Source organism: Ursus americanus, chromosome 12 (genome assembly GCF_024610735.1).
Source record: "Ursus americanus isolate L20-20 chromosome 12, mUrsAme1.1.p, whole genome shotgun sequence".
Lineage (NCBI taxonomy): Eukaryota > Metazoa > Chordata > Mammalia > Carnivora > Ursidae > Ursus > Ursus americanus.
Genome location: NC_142138.1, coordinates 52,803,948 through 52,822,802, shown reverse-complemented (window position 1 = coordinate 52,822,802; position 18,855 = coordinate 52,803,948). Strand labels below are relative to the sequence as shown.

Here is an 18,855-nt window from a genome sequence, read left to right as displayed (position 1 = left end):
CTGATGTGTGCATGAGTTTCCCACCCCCACAATAATTTCTCACTCAATAAGTGAAATTTGGTGCAATGGTTTTAGTTATAGTAAAATGTTTGGAGAATATGTATATACATATACTAGGCATATATGTGCATACTTTATATATAATATATGTATTATATATACCAATATCTACGTTATATGTAATGAAAATAGGAAGGCTAAAGCATCAGTATGAGAAAAGAAGAATGAATGTCAAATGATTTAAAAGATGGTGCATCTTTTAAAAAATCTTGCCACTTAATCTATTTCTTCTTTCCCTTAATTGTACCTGTAGTGATTTATTATGTAGAGTTCTCTCTATTTCCAATACTTTATTACTATTTATATTATGGGCATCCAGCTCTGGACCAGGTTTCTTCATTCCGAGGTTGGTTATTGAGGTCTCCATAGTTAAAACATTGGTTCTCAATCTGTATCCCCTGATTCCTAGAGATAGGTGAAGAGATTAAGGGAGATCTATGAACTTTTCACAATGTTCACTAAAGCTGAATATTTATATCCCCCTAATCTGACCACCCAATCAATTATCAAATTATTATCTTAGTTTCTCTAAGAAGCCTATATGGACAGTCAACGTAAAATATTGCTACAAAAGAAGTGAATATTTTTTCTCTAAACCATTTCCATCTTGGTTTTGAAAGTCTTACAATCAGAATGAATTCTACAAAGTTGAGCAAATATCTCCAAACATTGTTTTTTAATGTGACAAGATAGATGTCATATAGCTAATTGTGCTCCAAATTAAAGACCTATGTCAAGGAAACTGTCGTATTCTGTTACATTCTGAATCTATGTATGAACGGCAAGGATTGGTTGAAAGGTGATCTAGGAAGTGACGCCCCTGTAAGTTATCCCTTGAGAAGCTGAAAGTGGTGAGGTGCGTGTCTTCCAGCTTCCCTCTGTTCCCTTTGTTGTTTAGTGTTACCCTTCCTTTTGCAGAATTCACCTCCTGTAACTCCATGCTCTGGCTCCTGGGAGGCTCTAGGTCTGGCAGCTGGCTACAGACTGCAGGGGTTAGACATAATTACCTACTCCTTACCATGAATCTACTATATTTCCTTCCAGAGGCATTAATTCAGACCCAGGTTATGCCTAGATGGGCTGTGGCCAGAGGAATTTAGACCACAGAGTACAGAAAGCATAAGGTAGTAATAACTCTATTCACCCAAGACACTTTGCCTGAAAGGACCCTTTCACCCCAGTGAGAAGGCCTGAGATGTGACCAGAAGGTGGGGCGTGCTAGACTGCATCATTTCTCACCTTCTAGAACATTATCAGGCCATGGAATTCTCAGTAAATCAGGAGAGCTATTGAGAAACAATTTGGAATATCATCCCTACATATTGCTGCAAACGCTGTTAGCTATCTCTGCCTATTGAGTTGGTTCATGAATCTGGCAGCCTCACAAATACGTATTTCTAAACTTTGTATTTATTTTGCTCTTTTACATCTAGGAGAAGACCTATAAAACAAGTTCAGAAATAGAGAAAGAATTGAACAGAAAAATCGTGTTTCAGAAAGTTTCGCAACTGAAAATACAAATTTTTCATTTTGAGAAGATGAAGGATAATTAAGATGGTAAACTGACCTATATTTCCATCATAAATTTCTTAATTGGTAATTGTACTTTCCACATTTAAACACAATATAATATGTAATCATTTTATGAAATTATATTAATAACTTGAGTTGGAATCTGAAAAGCTAGTTGGTGATATTTCTCTGCAGCTAGTATAAGGCATCCCAAACATTCTGCCAATAGCATTTCTAACATAAAGTGGGGTTTTCATATGTTCGTTTCTTTTAAACTGTTATCGAAGAGGTAAAGTTCTTCATGTGGGAATGGTTCTTTGTCACAGAGGGTGACAGTCATCTTGCAGGTATATTTGCTTTAGTATTAGTTGCTTTCCTCATTTTATATGCCTCATCTATGTTAAACAATTCCATCTTGGGCCTCCATCCTGTCTCTGAAAGCCTTCCTTCCAACTTCTAAACCACATATATGGATTATCTGATTAATCTAGTAGATCATGAGGTATATTTTGATAATAACTAACAGAAAAAGAGGTTTCTAGAGATTAGTGGACATATGGGCCTCATAAACTTAGTTGAGAATCCTTAAACATTGAAACGTCTTAAATACTCAGCATAGGTCCTGGGCGAAGTGTCCAGTCTTTGTCAACAGGAAAATGTATTCATTCACTCAGTCCATCTCTACTGAGTGCCTGATGTATGCTGGCTACCTTGTTGGGCACTGTTCCAGAAAATTTTTGAAAGAGACATCTCAGGAAATATTAAGGAACAAAAGGAGCCAACAGGAGGGAATAATTTAAGCTTGGAAAAAATGACCAAGGAATCTATATTCCAGGTTTAAGTGGATTACTTTGAGGAAGGGTAAATAGAGGGAATTTAGAAACCTGCCCCTTATTATTTCCTCTGTGGAGTGACCATGTTTTCAGCTCCTGAGTCCCTTTAGAGGAGCTGTGGGCCTAAATGCTTGTATATCTCTGCTAGTATCCTTCCTTGTCTTTTCTCCTCCCGCTTTGCACCCCCATTGGAGATCAGGTCAGAATCAGCTGGAAAATTAAATTACTCACCCCCTCAATGTCAGCTCCCATACATCTCTTTCTCCTCCTGCCTCAAGAGTACAGTTCAGCTCTTTAAGAGACGAGACTCTGAATGAAGGTAGTGCAGAATTTAAACATTTAAGAGAGAAACTTGTCAGTTTCAGAATTCGAAGGACAGCTTCACTATTAAGATCAGGGGTTTTGACCTCTTGGGTCCCTCCATCTCACCTTCATCCCTTTCTTCTAATTCTCAGTTTTAAAAAGTAAATAAATAAAAATACTTTTCGGAGCAGGCAGAGCAATGAGTCCTCTGGTTCCACGTCTGCTATAAGAAGCAGATTTTTACACAAGGATAAGGTTACGGCTGCCAGCCCAGAACTCCAGCAGTGTGGCAAATCAGACGCTGGGCTCCTCCCCTCCCCCGCCGACGAACGAGAGGCTAACAGACGGGTGCAAGTAGACAAGTAGCTGTTTTTATTGAATACAGAAGCTCCTTGAAAACTGTGGGCTCCGGGGCTCTCCTGCAATTCCTTTCATTCCCAAAGTGCTGGAGCCAAGCACGCGTCCCGCGTAACTCCCTCCCATTTCTTCTCGGGGATTTGGGTAGGAGAGGAGGGAGGAGAGGAGAGGGGAGATGGGGGGTGGTTGGTGGGCTGGGCTTGCCCAGAGTCCTGATTCTTGGGCCCAGGGAGAGGGGGGCGGGCTCGCGGCAGCCCGAAAGGCGTGTGATTGGGTCTGACCCTCAGCCGGCTTGTCAGTTTCTCTCAGGGTAAGGGGGGCGCGGGAGCCGAGTGGGCGGAGGAGGGGGCTGCCCAGAGCCTCTCGTCCGGCCCACTGACGGCATGAAGGCTTTAGGGGCACGCAGTCCTCTCAGATTTTCGGTTGAAGCCCCTCATCTGCCTTCAGTCTGAAGGCAGGGCCCCGCAGAGGACGGATCGGAGGGTCGCGGCCGGCGGGGCCAACCGAGAGGGAGAGGAGGGGGCGAGACACGGGAAGGAAGCAAACCATCAAATTTTAAAGAAAAAGCCCTTTGACTTTTACCCCTCTCCGTCCTCAATGGCTGTGTAGCAAACACCCCCGAAGATACCTGGGAAGGGACGAAGTTGGTCTGCAATCGCAGTTTCGTGGGTTGAGTTCACAGTTGAATGCGGGGCTCGGAGATGGAGCGGTGGTCCTCTAGGTGGAAAACGAAACGGTGGCTCTGGAATTTCACCATAACAATCCTCGCACTGACTTTCGTCTTCCAGGCTAGAGAGGTCAGAGGAGGTAAGAAAAAAATGGTTTTGGGGAGGTGGGAGAGTGCCGTCGGTCTTTGTCATTCTGCGCCCCTCCCCCTCTTTGCCCTTTCTCCCCCGCCTTACCCCCACCCCCCAAAACCCCAAAACAATTCTCTTAAATAAAATCCAGATTGTAACTGCCACCAGGTTGAAGTGAAGGCTGGAGAGAGAGATGGATGTAGGCGGGACAGTAATGGGAGAAGAGGTAGCAGGGAAAAAGATCTGTCAGGCACAGAGCCTGCTGAAATGCCCTTCACCACTTTCCAGCGTCTTTGAAAAGAGGAAAAATATTACCTTGAATACAAGGGCAGTTGTACAAAGCTTTTGTTTGAGGACTAGTCCCTAGACTGCTCTTTGAACACATCTTCTGGTTTCTTCAGATTCTAACTAATGGAAATATCTTTTTAAGGGTGAGCTGAGGAGAAAATATAGAGAAAGGGTATAAAATGAACCTTGATAAAGTTCTTTGTGTGAAACAAAGTGAGAAACAGGCTCTTTTACTTTTAGGGATATAAGAGAAAGCAGAGGTGATGAATCTAGAAGACTGAGAACACCGTGTGTGTGTGTGTGTGTGTGTGTGTGTGTGTGTGTGTGTGTGTGTGTGTGTTTGTGTTTGGCATTTTAAGTGGAAGAAAATTTGGCAGATTATAAAGAACGGGTTGAAGATAGGGAGAAGACTTCTCCCTGAATATCAGTCCACTCCTCTCTACTATGACCCCCACTCCCAACCCCCACTTCTTCTTGCAGGTTGGACGTGCAGTTCTCTTGGAGAATGATGAAACTCGCCAAGCAAATGGGGTGGGGGAGGAGGAATAGGGATTGGGAGGGAAGAGGAGGGGGCCTGGGATGGGGTGGGAGGGGAGAGGTAAGGAAAAGTTCCTACGTGGCACCACCAAATATTCAATGACCAGACCTGCTCAGAAGACTGCAGCCCTGTCAGTACCCAAGAAGGGAGAGCGACTTCACTCCTCCCCTCTGCCTCCTCCCTCCCCTTCCCCCGCCCTTTCCCGCAAAGGCATCTGGCTGGAGCGGTCCGTTAGGTGCCGTAGACACGACTGGCGGGCAAAGGCCTTTGGAGTTAACGGAGCCCAAACAGCTTAGAGTAGAAAAGCGAGCTTTGTCGGGAGTGCACAGAGAAGTGGGGGGTAGGAAGGAGGGTGGCGAGGATTGGCTGAGGGAGAAAGAAGTTGTCAATCCCAAATGCGCAGGCTTTAGCAGAAACCTGAGTCTGGCCCTGGTAGATGCCAAGATCTGAGTTCTCCCTAATGGGAATTAGCGCTCCCGGAGGCCGAACTCTGGGAAACCTGGTCTGTATTCCTTCCCCAAGCTTAGTGGTGCTCACCTTCCTGAGTAGCAGGCAGTGCTGGATTATTCTTAGCTTAGCTTTTCCTGGTAAATACAGTCAGAGCCTCAAATTTAAATTTTGCTTCAATTTGGATACAAGTTATGCTAATTATTTTGATTCATTCATTTCAATATTTTCAAGGATAAATGGTAGAGTCTTTGAAAGTGGAATCCATCAAAAGTTTGCTTTTTACCTTTGGTACCTGGTCACCGGCTGGGTTGGTCATTTCTGTCAGCAGTTCTGCCCTCTGCTGGTTTTATTTATTATCTGGAATTTAAGTAGCTGCCTTAGAACCTAGGACCTCTTAAAATTCTTCTAACTACAGTGATGCTGGAAAAGGAACTCCATTAAGAAAGGACAGCTCTACTACTTTTTTTCCAGCTTATTACACATACATATGGACAAATGTATCACAATTCCAGCTCTTAATTTAAAAATATAGAAACCAAACTTTCTCTAATGAAGATGGTTGAGATATAAACTCAAGAGGCACCATTGCAGACATTCAGGAATTATTTCAATAAAGATATTTATGTTTCTTTTCCACATTTGGCCTCCCCTAAAGCTCTAAGGATATCAGAAAGGTCAAATTTCTACACTTGTGTTGCATAAATTGTCTCTTTTCAATCTAGCTTCAAACCTGAAACACTTTTAAACAAACATCCCAGTACCACATCAAGTAAATGGTGGAAAAAGAACCCTGCTTATTATTATAAGGCCAATAACGTGGGAAATAGCAAAGCTTAAGGATCACATGTTGTTTTTGCTTGTCATTTCTGACGAAATGTCTTAAAAGTTACAAGAGTATTTGGATATTCAGACTGTAAGATTCGGTAATTCGTGTCATGAAGTTGCTAGGTGCTTATTACTTCCCACTAAGTAATATTTACAAATCTACTCTTTTGGCATTTTTGCCACTTAATAAACTTCAACAAGGAAGTAATAGTATACTAATGCTTTAAAAGGAAACACTGGCCTGAATCATCACACAAGGGAAAAATAAACCCAGTGTTCAGTTCTTATGCTAGCCATTAGATTTGCAATTGAAGTAAAAATGAATATGATTTCATTTCAGTTTCTAAATAAAGGTATTATGTACTATAATTTATTGATGTCTGTAAGATGCAGTGGTGCAATTTGGTTGCTAAATCAAAAGGTAATTTAGAACAGCCTATTTTCATCTAAAATTTGTATTTCTTGGATTTAAGACACTAACGCCTGAAAGAATTCTGGGTTCATAATAAATCAGATTCTAAAGAAAGTGTGGTTAGAATCCTAAAGTATCTGCCTTACAAAGAATAGTTCTTGGAGTGAATGGATTGAAAGAAAATTTATACTCTCACATAGAATCGTATTATTTTACTTTGCAAATCCAAACTCTACAACTTGGTCATCTTTAACATGCCTATTAAAAATTTTTAGTATTTATAATGATTTAGTATGAGTTATTTTATAATATATTCATTTGTGTTAATTTCAATTTTATGTTTCATATATTTCCCTGTGGTTAACATAAATGTTTTATCTCAGAAGTTTATGGATTTCTTTATCAATTAGTCCACTGGCTATTAGAGAGGACCTGAGATTTACCTGGAATTTATAGTGACTGTGCTCTGATTGTATGCAGCGTGTTGGTTTTAAGACCTTTAAAAACAAGTTAAACTAATTGAATACTAAGAAAAATAGTATCTAATTGAATCATTTTTTCTAGTTAAAATGGTACTCAACCTTTGGTAGTTAAGCCAATACTTGTCTTGCAAAAAGTTGATTAATTTTATGAGCACCTTTCAAAGCTTGTCAGCAATTGGTAGTGAGCCTTGCTGGAGTGTTTTGAGTGCCCAGGATCAGCAGGTGAAATGGTGCTGGCCTCCAGAGTATGTGCTAATCCAGCTTTGCAAAGAGATCAAGTTTGTCCCTGTGGCTTCTTAATCATGAATCAGTTAGAAGGTCAGATACACTTCTGATAACAAATGCAGTGTCTGCTAGAATTATTTAATTGTCTTTCCTCTTGTTTATTAAATAAAAATTGACACAGTCCAATAGGAAAACAAAAAAGAAAACCAGGTATCTTATAAGAAGCATCTTCCTGTTTGTTTTATACAGATTTAGGTGCCACATATATATTCAATTAAATATAGACACTTTCACAGAATTGTCTGCTAGTTTTTAAATTAAGTTTATTAATATCTTAAAGTGACAATTTACTTCATAATAAATACTTAACTGAGACTCTACTTTATAAAAATTATTCTCTAAGAGGTATTCTGATATTTTTTTAACAAAACTGTGAAGTTGCAAATGAGAGATGTATATACCTAGGTAGTATAATTGCTTACAATTCATTTAATTACTATTTTAGGTTCTGTGTTTGCTTCAATGTGACTAACATAGAAAGAGCATATTATTCAAGTTAAGTTGTCCCTAAAATATAGCAAGGTAAACATGAATCTCTTTCCATTCTCGGGTAGGATTTCTGACAATAAATAAATAAATAAATAAATAAATAAATAAAAGAACACAAAACACAAAACAAAACCCCAAACTAAACAGTCTGTTTGCTTCTTTTCTGAAAAACCTCTCCTCACTTTGGTTAATTTATTGAAGCATTGCCTATTTGATAGCGAATGATAATGAGTGGACTCAAATCAAGCTTAGTTGAGTGTCAGTGTAATAAAAAGCTGAATTTTTTAAAGGAAGAAAAGGATGTTTAGATTAGGTTTTTTAAAGAGAATGCTAGAGATAGAAATTATAGTAGAGATTGTTTCTCTTCACTACCTCTCACTTCACTAATTAGGAAACCAAGGCACAGAAAAGTTATTAGCTGAATGCTTTTTCTCATAAAAACATAAAAATATTTCTATAATATTCAGTGTTTTTCTAAGTAAATATAGTGAAGGTCTGCAATAGTGGTAAAAATATTCGTAAATAGTAGTACGTCTGAGACTTTATGGAATGACCAAATATTGCTTAATTGTATGTGTTGGAGTTTAGTGAGAAGATGGAATAAGTGAAAATGATTGATTTAAAGAAAATCAGATAGGAAACAGAGTTATAAAATGCATTTAAAAATTCCTGAATTTCCTGAGTTTGGAGAAAGGTAATTTTTGATCATTTATACTGTTAATATATCTAATTATGAGAATCTATAGGTTTATCAGTATCAGAGTAGAAAGCATAATAGTTTGTAAAATATTGTGTGTGTGTGTGTGTGTGTGTTGCTGGATTAGGAACATAGTCTTTTACGCACTCTAAAGTTGTTAATGGAGGACCAGACACACTTCAAATTTTCAAGAAGCTAAGAAATTATATACTTATATAATATAAAAATATTATAAATTATATATTTACTTCAAATAATATATTCATTTAATAATACATCTATGTGTTTATTACGAATGATGTCAAATTTCTATGATTTTAGATTGACTGGATGATAAATACTATATATATGTATGGTTTTAGTACTAAACCAGATAATGAATTATTACTTGATATGGCTTGTTTGTTTATTAGATAATCTTTCCCCAGACAAGTGGCAAACTTTGGGAAAATATAGAAGAGCACTTATTAATTTTTCTTTTGGATTGTTAAGGCATCTGAGACGACACAAACAACTTCGACCTCAAGAATAAATGGACATTAATCTATAGAGAAGTAGACACTCCTAAGAGATCACCGTGACATTTGTTGTGCTGGCAACAACAATGGTACATCTAGTATTTCCACAGAATGAAGAGTTTTCCTGTCTTTAGGGAAGCAGTACATGTCCTTAGGGTCCTGAAGAAGAGACTGTGGAAGCTAATGTTTATACTCATGATCAACACTAACAATTTATATGAATATAGGGCTTTATAAGTACTGAGCTAGCCCATCATTTTGTATAGTTTTTAATGATTATACTCAGGTATCCAAAAGCCAGAATTCCATTGTATTCTAAACACACTTTTCTTTCCTCCTACCTTTGGAGAAATAATTAAGGGCAGTTGGTGTAATCATTAGGAATTCAAGGCAACTACAGAATGGGGGCTGAGAGCTGATCTGCATTTCTGCTTTTACTCCTTCACTTCCCTCATTTGATACTGGGGAAATGTGACCTGAGCTGGGAGTGGTGAGAGGAAACCAAACTTTGTTTTTGACCATTGAAGTTTTGTTCCTTAGCAAAGGAGAAAGAGAGGTATACACAGATGCTATAAAAAATTACAGTGTTCCCTAAATTCTCTCCCCAAAGAGGCAACTTTAAATGCAGATTTCAGTGTAGCTTTTGGTATACTCTAATGACTCTCCTAAATTTGGACTTTTTTCTTCTAATTTCTCTTGCAGTTTTATTCAGAACATAAAGATTTAATTTTTTTTCATTTTAAACTGTTTTTCTATATTATAATGTGTCTACTATATGTGCTTATTTTTCTTGCAAAACCCTAATATAATTTTATTTTTATAGGCCTTTTTTTCCTACTTTCCGTTGTCTTAAAACTCAACCTGAATAATACTAGCTGGTAGAGAAGATGAAAGTCGATTTTAAAGTGATTTAGTGAGTAGTGTCTATTGGTTGCAGTCTTTGGCCTACTACTGACTTGGCTAGTGGTTCTTTAGACATTGGCTGATCACCAGACCTACTGTTATCTGGTAAAATAAACTCTTTGCTTGCTGCGCATGGAATTAGAGACAGTGCTATTAATTTAGGAGAAAGAACTCAGAGAAAAGAAAGGTTATCATATTTCAGAGTAAGAGACCAGCTTAAATACGACTTGACAATTGAGAACTAAAACAAACCTGTGTAAAAGTGCTTTAGCACAAAAAACTTTTGCAATCCCTTCAAAACCTCCTTTTTTTTTTTCCTTAAAAAGCATTTCTTTCTTATTTTAAACAAATTTAATTGCTCTTGAATGGCCCTGTACTGCACAGGCAAATGAAGGTCCCTATTCATAGAACTTGAGCGCATAGAGTGTCCGTGGAAGCTTCCTTCCTCTGTCTGACTGGTAAACTGGCATCCGGGCTTACAGGCGTGAACCTTCCACTGTGTGAGGTGGTTGGCTTTCCTTCCCCACTCAGCTCTTCACAAACAACTTCCCAAAGGATGACTGCCAGAAAGGGCAGTGGTTGCAATTCCTGACAAATCTAATAAGAAACTCTAAAGCACTTTTTCACTTTGTGCTCTTATTAGAGAGCTCTGCAGAGAAAGAAGAGCCATGCATATTATGCTATTTTCCCTGACTTTTCTCTTTAGGCTAGAGTGAACAGTGAAGCACAACCTCTTAGCTGTCACTCTTCTTTTTGAATGCTGATGAGTCTTCAAAATACTTCACTGGTTTTGAGAAAAAATATGTTGTGCAAAAGGCTTAGCATGATGGAGAGTAGCCTTCAGGATGGGACCCCTCTGTACATTCAGGCTCATGACCAGTCATTTCACACCTGCCATAAACCTGCCCCCATTTACCTTCCACTTCAGCAATGTTAAACCTCTTGCCCGTATTCTCCCCTGTCCTAGAACACACTATTCTCTTTCCTTGGAATATCTGTTCCTTTCTCATCCATCTAGCAAATGTTTTCTCCTACTTCAAGATTTAGATCAGGCTTCATATCTCCAGACAGATAGAATAGTAAGATCTAACACTAAATGCGCGCTTATTATTACGTGCCAGGTCCTATTGTTAGCACTTCTCACATAGAATCTTATTTCATTCTGAAAATTGCCCCGGAAATAAGCTAATATTAAAATATACATTTTTTTAAGATTTTATTTATTTATTTGACACAGAGAGAGAGAGAGAGAGAGAGAGAGAGAGTATAAGCAGGGGGAGCGGCAGAGGGAGAGGGAGAAACAGACTCTCCGCTAAGCAGGGACCTCAATGTGGGGCTTGATCCCAGGACCCTGAGGTCATGACCTAAGCCAAAGGCAGATGCTTAACCGACTGAGCCACCCAGGCGCCCATAAAATATACATTTTACCCATGAAGGAGCTGAAAAAAGGTGAAGTTAATTATCGTGCCTCAAGTCACACAGCTTCTATGTGATAGACCCAGGATTTGGACCTAGACAATCTTGTTTCAGAGCCCGTGCTTTTGATCGTTTGTCCATGCTTACTTTATTGTGTGTTATAATGTTTCCACACAGCCTTCCTGGCTTATGATTATAATGCCCTGGGGCCTGACATTAATGGACAAATCATGCAACTGCACCACAGTAAGCTTCATGTCAATTGTGTGAATAACTTGAATGCCACCAAGGAGAAATATAGAGGACTTGGCAAATGGCAGTGTTATAATTCACATAGTTCTTCAGCCTGCATTAAGGTTCAGTGGTGGAGGCCATAGCACTTTTACCATTTTAAGATCAAACCTAAGCCCAAATGATGGTGGAGAACATTAAAGGCTGTTGCTGGAAGCCAGGAAATGTTACCTTGTTTCCTCTGACTTATTTCAGGAGAAATTGACACGTGTCTGTTAGCATTCAAGGTTCAGACTGGGGTTGGCTTGGTTTCATTAAGTAATAAGGACACTTACAAATTGCTGCCTGTTCTAATTAGGATCCGTTTCAAGGAACCACAGGTCTTAGTCCACTTTGGGAGAATGATATATGGTAGTATGCTTATTACCTTCAGTATAAAAGTGTCAGATCTGATTACCTAAAAGCTGTTTGGAATGTAATCACCTGGGAGAATGTAACTAAAAGATACACAGTTTGCTAAAAAAGATATATCATAATTTTAAAAAAATTATTCATTTATCTGTTAGTCTTCGCATAGGAGTTCCTGGGGGGTAATGACTATGAATTAGTTTTATTTCTGTCCTCAGGGTCTACCCAGATGCCAGAATGCACAGTATATGATATAGTCACTATTTAGATTATAAATTGTCTTCTTAACTTTGCCCAGTGGACTGGAACACGGTTAAATCTAGTTAACTTGGGAGTGGTGTGAAGTGACCTACTCATGTCTTGTCGTTAGCAGTAATTAGATCCCTCCCTTTTTCTCTGCTAGTGAGTGAATTGGGATATCCCTCTAGCTTTCCTAATTTGGAGAACAGTTTTTGCACATTCTCTTCAAAGACACTTCTAAATGTTTGAAGGTACTCATTGCCTATATTACCTCTAAAATTGTAGTTTGCTTTAACCTAGTAATCTGATAGAGAAAAACACCATATGAAACGGTATTTTTGTTTTGGCAGCAAAATAAATCATCATTTCACTGTCTGCTGATGAGCAAGAGAGTTTAAGCCAAGAGTGGTATCAATCTGTTAAAGTAATAATTGGGAAAATTCCAATCATGTGTTCATTTTGAAGCTTTCATCTGTTTTGTATGCTATTAGGGATTTCTGATTTTGCTTAATAGCTATTAGAAAGAGTAGCCTATCTATATTTATTGCTTTATGATTATTTTAATAAACTAATTCTAGAAACTAATTTGCATATTATACATATATTATAATTATTATATTATGAAGTACCAGCTTTAAGCAAGAAGTATATAAAGTTTCCAGTGCTTAATAAGAGACAGTAGTTGCAGAATTGTTTTAGAAGAATGTTATGTATTTTTTATATTCTATTCCTATCCATTGTATATTTTAGTTACACTAAAATCATTAAGACAGGTATCTTTATCTGTTTAGTGTGTCCCAAGCACATAGAACAGAGCCTGTTACATAGTTAGTATTTGATAAATCTTTGTTGAATGAAGTGAAAGTGTTGGTTGAAGCTCTGATAAATTGCTTTTCAATAATCTAACAATCTGAGATATGATATAAGGTTATATATATATCAGTTATTGCCTGTGTCTGCAGAAGTGTATCGAACAGATTTTTGCTGGTGTAGTTGTCATTTCCTGAACATGTCAATATCTGCAAGCTATGATCTCCACCTTGAACACTTCCAAACCGCTTACCATTGCTTTTTTAGGATTTAGATATTATCTCCTAAAGGAATACCTCTTCTCAACTGTAAAGACTGAGGTAGTTGACCTTGCATAACATTCTGAAGCACACTAAACTTACTCCAAACCTGAATACTTACCACAGAATATTTTTGATGCTAAAATGAAAACAGGGAATGCATCTTTTTCATCTATGTAAGAAATTCTGCCTTCTAGCACTATATCTGGAGCAGAATAGATGGCCAATAAATGTTTATCATATGAATTAATGACCTCATAAGCAAGGGATTATACTAGAGTCAAGAAGACAGAGGTAGTCAGCCTTGGCTTGCTATCACAATCATTTCCAGTCCCATCTCTGTGGATTTTGATTGAGTAGATTTTGTATAGAATCCAAGCATAGGTGCTTTATAAAGCTTCACAGATCATTTTGATGCATATCCAAAGGTTTATGAATCTTTTGTAACAAGAAATAAATGCACAGAAAAATGGGAATGTGTCTAGCTTGTATAACAGGGCCCTGGAAGTCAAGTAAAAGGTTATTTATCTGCTGTGTGCAAATCACTTGATAAATACCCAATTACCCAATAGCAGTGACTCTGGAGAAAAAGATTTGGATAGATAACTGATTATGATAGAGATCATGCTTTTTTTTTAATCCTTCTCTCCATAGCATGTAATTAACTAAATGCCAACAAATATTGCTTTTCTCAACATTAATGTCAAATGCTTGTATTGACACTATAATTTAAGTTTTATAATAAACATTTTAATAGCTTTGGCCACTTGTAAATCAGATATGCCAAGCTTTTTAAGTATCACACTCTCAACTGGCATTTGTTCTTTCCTTCAACATCCTGAGTTGTGATATTACTTCTGCTTTCAATTTTCAGTTCATAGAAGCTTTTTATGATACAAGAAAGTTCAGGACTGAGGCTGTTCAATAACCATGAAAATTAAATGACTCTCTTCTAGGTGCAATCAGTGTTAGGTGCCCTGACTACAAAGACAGGATGCCAGTGTCTATTACACATACATGGGGTATGTGTGTTATCAGGAGAGTGCTGGGGTTAGGAGAATGGGCTAGGGCCACATAACACAAGACTGTATAGATATATTTTTTCTGCATAGCACAGAATCATGTGACTAATTAAAACATACAAGAGGCTGCTAAGTTGGCAGAGTCAGTATAGACATTGGTATCTATCCATACTAGGTGGTTCCCCTTGATTGCAACCACTGGATCTTCTGACAAATAACCAGGGAACGGGGGTCATGCTGCTTTTTCTGGAATAGCCAACCCACTGTAAAGTCACCTGGGGTTCCCCAAGATAATTAGTACATTTAAGTCACACTTGATACAGGGTTATGGCCGCTATGGACTTGAAAAAAATGTATGAATGAATAATCTTCCTGTTTTATAAGGAAGTACATTAAACAAAATGTATACACAGATTTATAAAATCTGTTATAAGACAAAGATGTAGCCTAACATTTTAAACCTTAAATGTAATCGTTCTTGTTATTACCCAACTTGTAGCGTGTTTTAGGACACAAATTATAAGTAGAGTTGTTTGTTTGTTTCTGAGGATTCATATATTGGCCCAAGATCTCTATGTTGATTATTTGAGAGAATAAAATATGTATTATAATCATTTTTAAGTCATAATGATTTCTTTCACAGAAAGTTGTATCAAATAGAGTTTTAAATAAGTGTAATGACTAATTATAGCTTTAAATAATGTTAATAGGCTGTCAACTCCCAAAGTTTTATTTCTATCACATATCTTTTCCCTGAATTCCAGACTCATATACTCAACTGCCTGTTCAGCCATTTCCAGTGGAATGTATTAAATCATCTCAAAATTAGCATACTCAAAATTGAATTGTAGAACCTTCCTGAAACCTGTTCCGCTCACAATCTTCCCATCTCAGCTGATGATCAGTCATGATGTTCGAACTAAAATATTTGGAGTAGCTTTGACTCCTTTTCTCTCATACTCCATTTCCAACCCATCAGCAACCCTGTCTGCTACATTCAGAATATATCCAGAATCTGACCTAGTACTTCATCTTTCAGTCCAGGATTGCAAAACTGACAAAATTTTACACCTCAAGGATTGCAGTTGTTTCTTCTGCACTCCCTTCCACTCTAGTGTCCCCATAGTGTGTTCTCAAGGCAGCAGCCACAGTGGTTTGGAACATTTGTTGGTTCGTGTTACTCCTCTCCCTTAACTTTCAGTAGTTTTCTGTCTCACTTGGAGTACAATCTAAACTCATTGAACATCCCACAGGACCTATACAGTCTGCCTCCAAACTGCCTCCCCTTTACTTCTCTGGCCTCATCTCTTATACCACTTTTATTTCCTGTGCAGGAGACCTGAATGTCTCCTTGCATTTCCTCCAACTCCTCCCGTTTGTGGCAACTCCTATCTCTGGATCTTTGCACTTGTAATTCCTTTAGCTTAGAATGCTGTGCTGTCAAAATATCAGGATAGAGAAGCCTCTTATGCCTTGCTAGACTGCTCAAACATTATTTTCTTATTGAGGCCTTTCTTGTCTTTCCTATTTGATACTAAAATCCATGCCTCCTCAACCCTCATTTAGGATTTATTTTTCTATTTAGTACTCTTCAAATATTTGTGATTTGTAAAAAGTAATGACTTATTTAAATTAAAGGTGAAGATTTTATGTTGAGGCATTCTATCAGGTGTAAAATTAGATATTTTTGAAGTACAAGGAGTACAAATATTGCCGTAAAGTATTTGGGCAGCTTCTAGACCATTTTTAATTCACATGATTGCCAAGCTTTTAATTTTATTTTTCATATTTAGACATAGTCAAAGTGATACTTAAATTCCACATAGAAAAGTATTTTACTTATTTGATGAATGCCATGCACACCGATTCAGTTGTTGTAAGAGATTATAGTTGTAGAGAAATGGTAATGGGATTTTGTTTAGCTGGTTTAACAGGGCAATAATGTGGGACTTGTGGTTACTTAAAAAGTAGATGGGAGATGTTTACAGGTAAAGACATAAAAAGCAACTACAGATTAAATATTGTTAAGGAAATGTACATACATGCTGATATTCAAAGCAAAATTTATTTGTTATTTACAATCAGTACTAAATATCAGCTAGGATCACAGGGTCTACACATTTCTCTCAACCACTGGGTAGGTCATAATTGGAATAAACAGTCAATGGTGGGATGTGGATACAATGGATTGTGGTGGGAGCCACAATTTTTCCCTTACTTCTACTTCAGAATATTTCACTGTGTATTTCTTTTACCCTGATCTTTCCAATCTTGAATTTAACCAGGTAACTGACTTTTTAAAGCTGGTATTTTCATGGGATTGTAAGGAAGTACATTTATATTTGGTCTTTGGGTGTCTGTTTTCTGAAATGGTATTACCATTAGGCTTGTTAGGTACCTTGGTGCTGCTGATTAACTATAAAATTCCTGAAACTACAGGCTACTCTTTTATACATGTCTTTGTCCATGTTATTCTCAATTTGATGCTATTCTTGGTTTGAGTATCAAATATCCAGTTTTTGCAAGATACCCATCAAACACTTGAACCTTGAGATACTTATATTTATTTTATTCTTTTTTATCCTGAAGGGACATATACTCTCCAAACATAGGTTTAAAATGACAAAACGTATAAGTTTATTATAGAATCCCTTGGAGATAAAATGAACTCTAAACACTTCCCATGCCCAGGGGGGTTTAATGTAAATTCTACAACTATAGTCTTATAAGCTTAAAATTTATTAATGTATTCAAGCAGTTTGTTTCTACCATTTTATATTTTCTTTGAGAACAAAGAATAGATTACAGAATATAGACAAAAAGTCTAATCGTTTCAGCTACAAAGAGTTGTGTTGGGGCATAGGAAACTTATGTGATTTCTATTGACATTATTTATGCCACATAGTTACTTAAAGATGAACTTTCATACTTTTTGTTTTTTAAATATGGAAGAATTTAGGTCAATATGTTTTAATTTTTTAATACTTCATGTTTGTGATACAAGATTGGCATATAGCATATATGTGTTTGAAATAAATGAAGAAATAGTATCAGAGAAAAGGCACTAAATATTAGTTTTTTTAAAGATTTATTTATTATATATATAGAGAGAACACATGAGTTGAGGGGAGGGGCAGAGAGAAAGAACCTCAAGCAAACTCTCTGTGCTGAGCACGGAGCCTTATATGGTGGGCTTGATTCCACAACCCTGAGATCATGACCTGAGTGGAAATCAAGAGTTGGATCCTTAACCAACTGAGCCACTTAGGCATCTCTAAAATATCAGGTTTTTTTTTAATTCTTAATAAATAACTCACATCACGGTTGCTTTATTTAATCTAGAGATATGTTAACATCTATCCAATACAAAGAGAAATTACTAAAGGGGGAAAATGCTAATGATAGCATATGAATGTCAAGTTTTGCTATAGGGCAGTAATGAAACAGTGAACATGAAGATGCAGATTCAAGACTTATTAGATTGCATATGCTGCCAAAGTTCCAGGCAATGTCATGGAGTTGTACGTACTTGGGATAACCTAAGAATGTGCTGGAGAGATTGGTCAACACTATATAATTTTCATGGACTATATCTGATGGACCTTTAGCGATGGAAACCTGTTTAGTCTTCTGTTCTTCTGTAAAGAGATTTCCCAAAGTAGTCAGGGGAAATGGGTAGCAAGAATCAAGTTAATTATAACTCTGGGGGAAACAGGTGATGCTCACTGGAACTATTAAAGATGTTCCAAAAGGTTGAAAATTTAAGGACATAGTGCTTTTAGATATTCTTTTTACTGAGTTATTACTATGTGTTGGGCACTAGCCTCAGAGGTTATAATGCCTTATTTTATTTAATTCTCAAAATGAGGCTAAGTTGAAGAACTAAGTCACAGAGGAGGTGAGTAGGTTACCCAAAGTCACACAGATAATCCGTGCTTGGACTAGAAGTTGAATTAGAAGTTGGGCAAACTTGGATTAGAAGTGGGCAGTTCTAATAGTAGAAATGGAGTTATTAACTGTTGCCTATTCACTTGTCATATTCACTTGTCATATCCTATCCTAAGGAGTCCATGTTAGACTCTAGTAAGAGCTCTCGTGATTTTAAAATATAGCAAGGTATTGATAACAGTTAAAATATAATAATAGTCACTTCTCTCTCATTTTTTCTTTTGTCAGCCCTACATTCCACCGCCACATAAACGCAGTAGCACTCCTGGTTTTTGATATTTATCTAGAGCAGTGAAACATTTCATGACTGGGTGGGAGATTTTTTTTAAAGATTTTATTTATTTATTTGAGAGAGTGAGTGCGAATGGGGGAGGATCAGAGGGAGAGGGACAAGCAGACTCCCTCTGGGCTTGGAGCCTGGGGCCTGGTGTGGGGCTGGATCTCATCACCCCGAGATCACGACCTAGCCGAAGCCAAGAGTCAGACACTAAAATGACAGCGACCCAGGTGCCCCAGAAGATGGTTTATAACTTTCTGTGTTTTAACTTACTTTTATTTCTCCCTATAAGGATATGTTTCATATGTGGCCTGTGATGTAAGGTACAAGGTGAAGATAAGTGACTCCCTAGAAATGGGAAAGCATCTACTTTATTAAGGCTACTTAAGAACTGGGTTCTTGCCACACTTGAATCAAATGGAAACAGTCAGACTTGGGAAGATCTTTAAGGTGCTGCTTATAAAGGCCATTTCTAACACTCATTTTCCTGCCGA

The 18,855-nt window shown here is 37.5% G+C and overlaps 1 protein-coding gene and 1 pseudogene across 2 annotated transcripts in view; both read left to right on the top strand.

Annotated features, from left to right (window-relative positions):
- Positions 1 to 3,733: 3,733 nt before the first annotated feature.
- The window catches only part of COL11A1 (collagen type XI alpha 1 chain), a 188,095-nt gene continuing 172,973 nt past the window's right edge, over positions 3,734 to 18,855 (top strand). For both annotated transcript variants that reach the window (XM_045801647.2, XM_087866138.1), the window contains exon 1: positions 3,734 to 3,872. In XM_045801647.2, the coding sequence (XP_045657603.1) occupies positions 3,752 to 3,872 (121 nt within the window). In that variant the 5' untranslated portion in view covers positions 3,734 to 3,751. The remainder of the gene's footprint in view (positions 3,873 to 18,855) is intronic.
- LOC123795145 (superoxide dismutase [Mn], mitochondrial pseudogene) lies at positions 11,348 to 11,916 on the top strand (annotated as a pseudogene).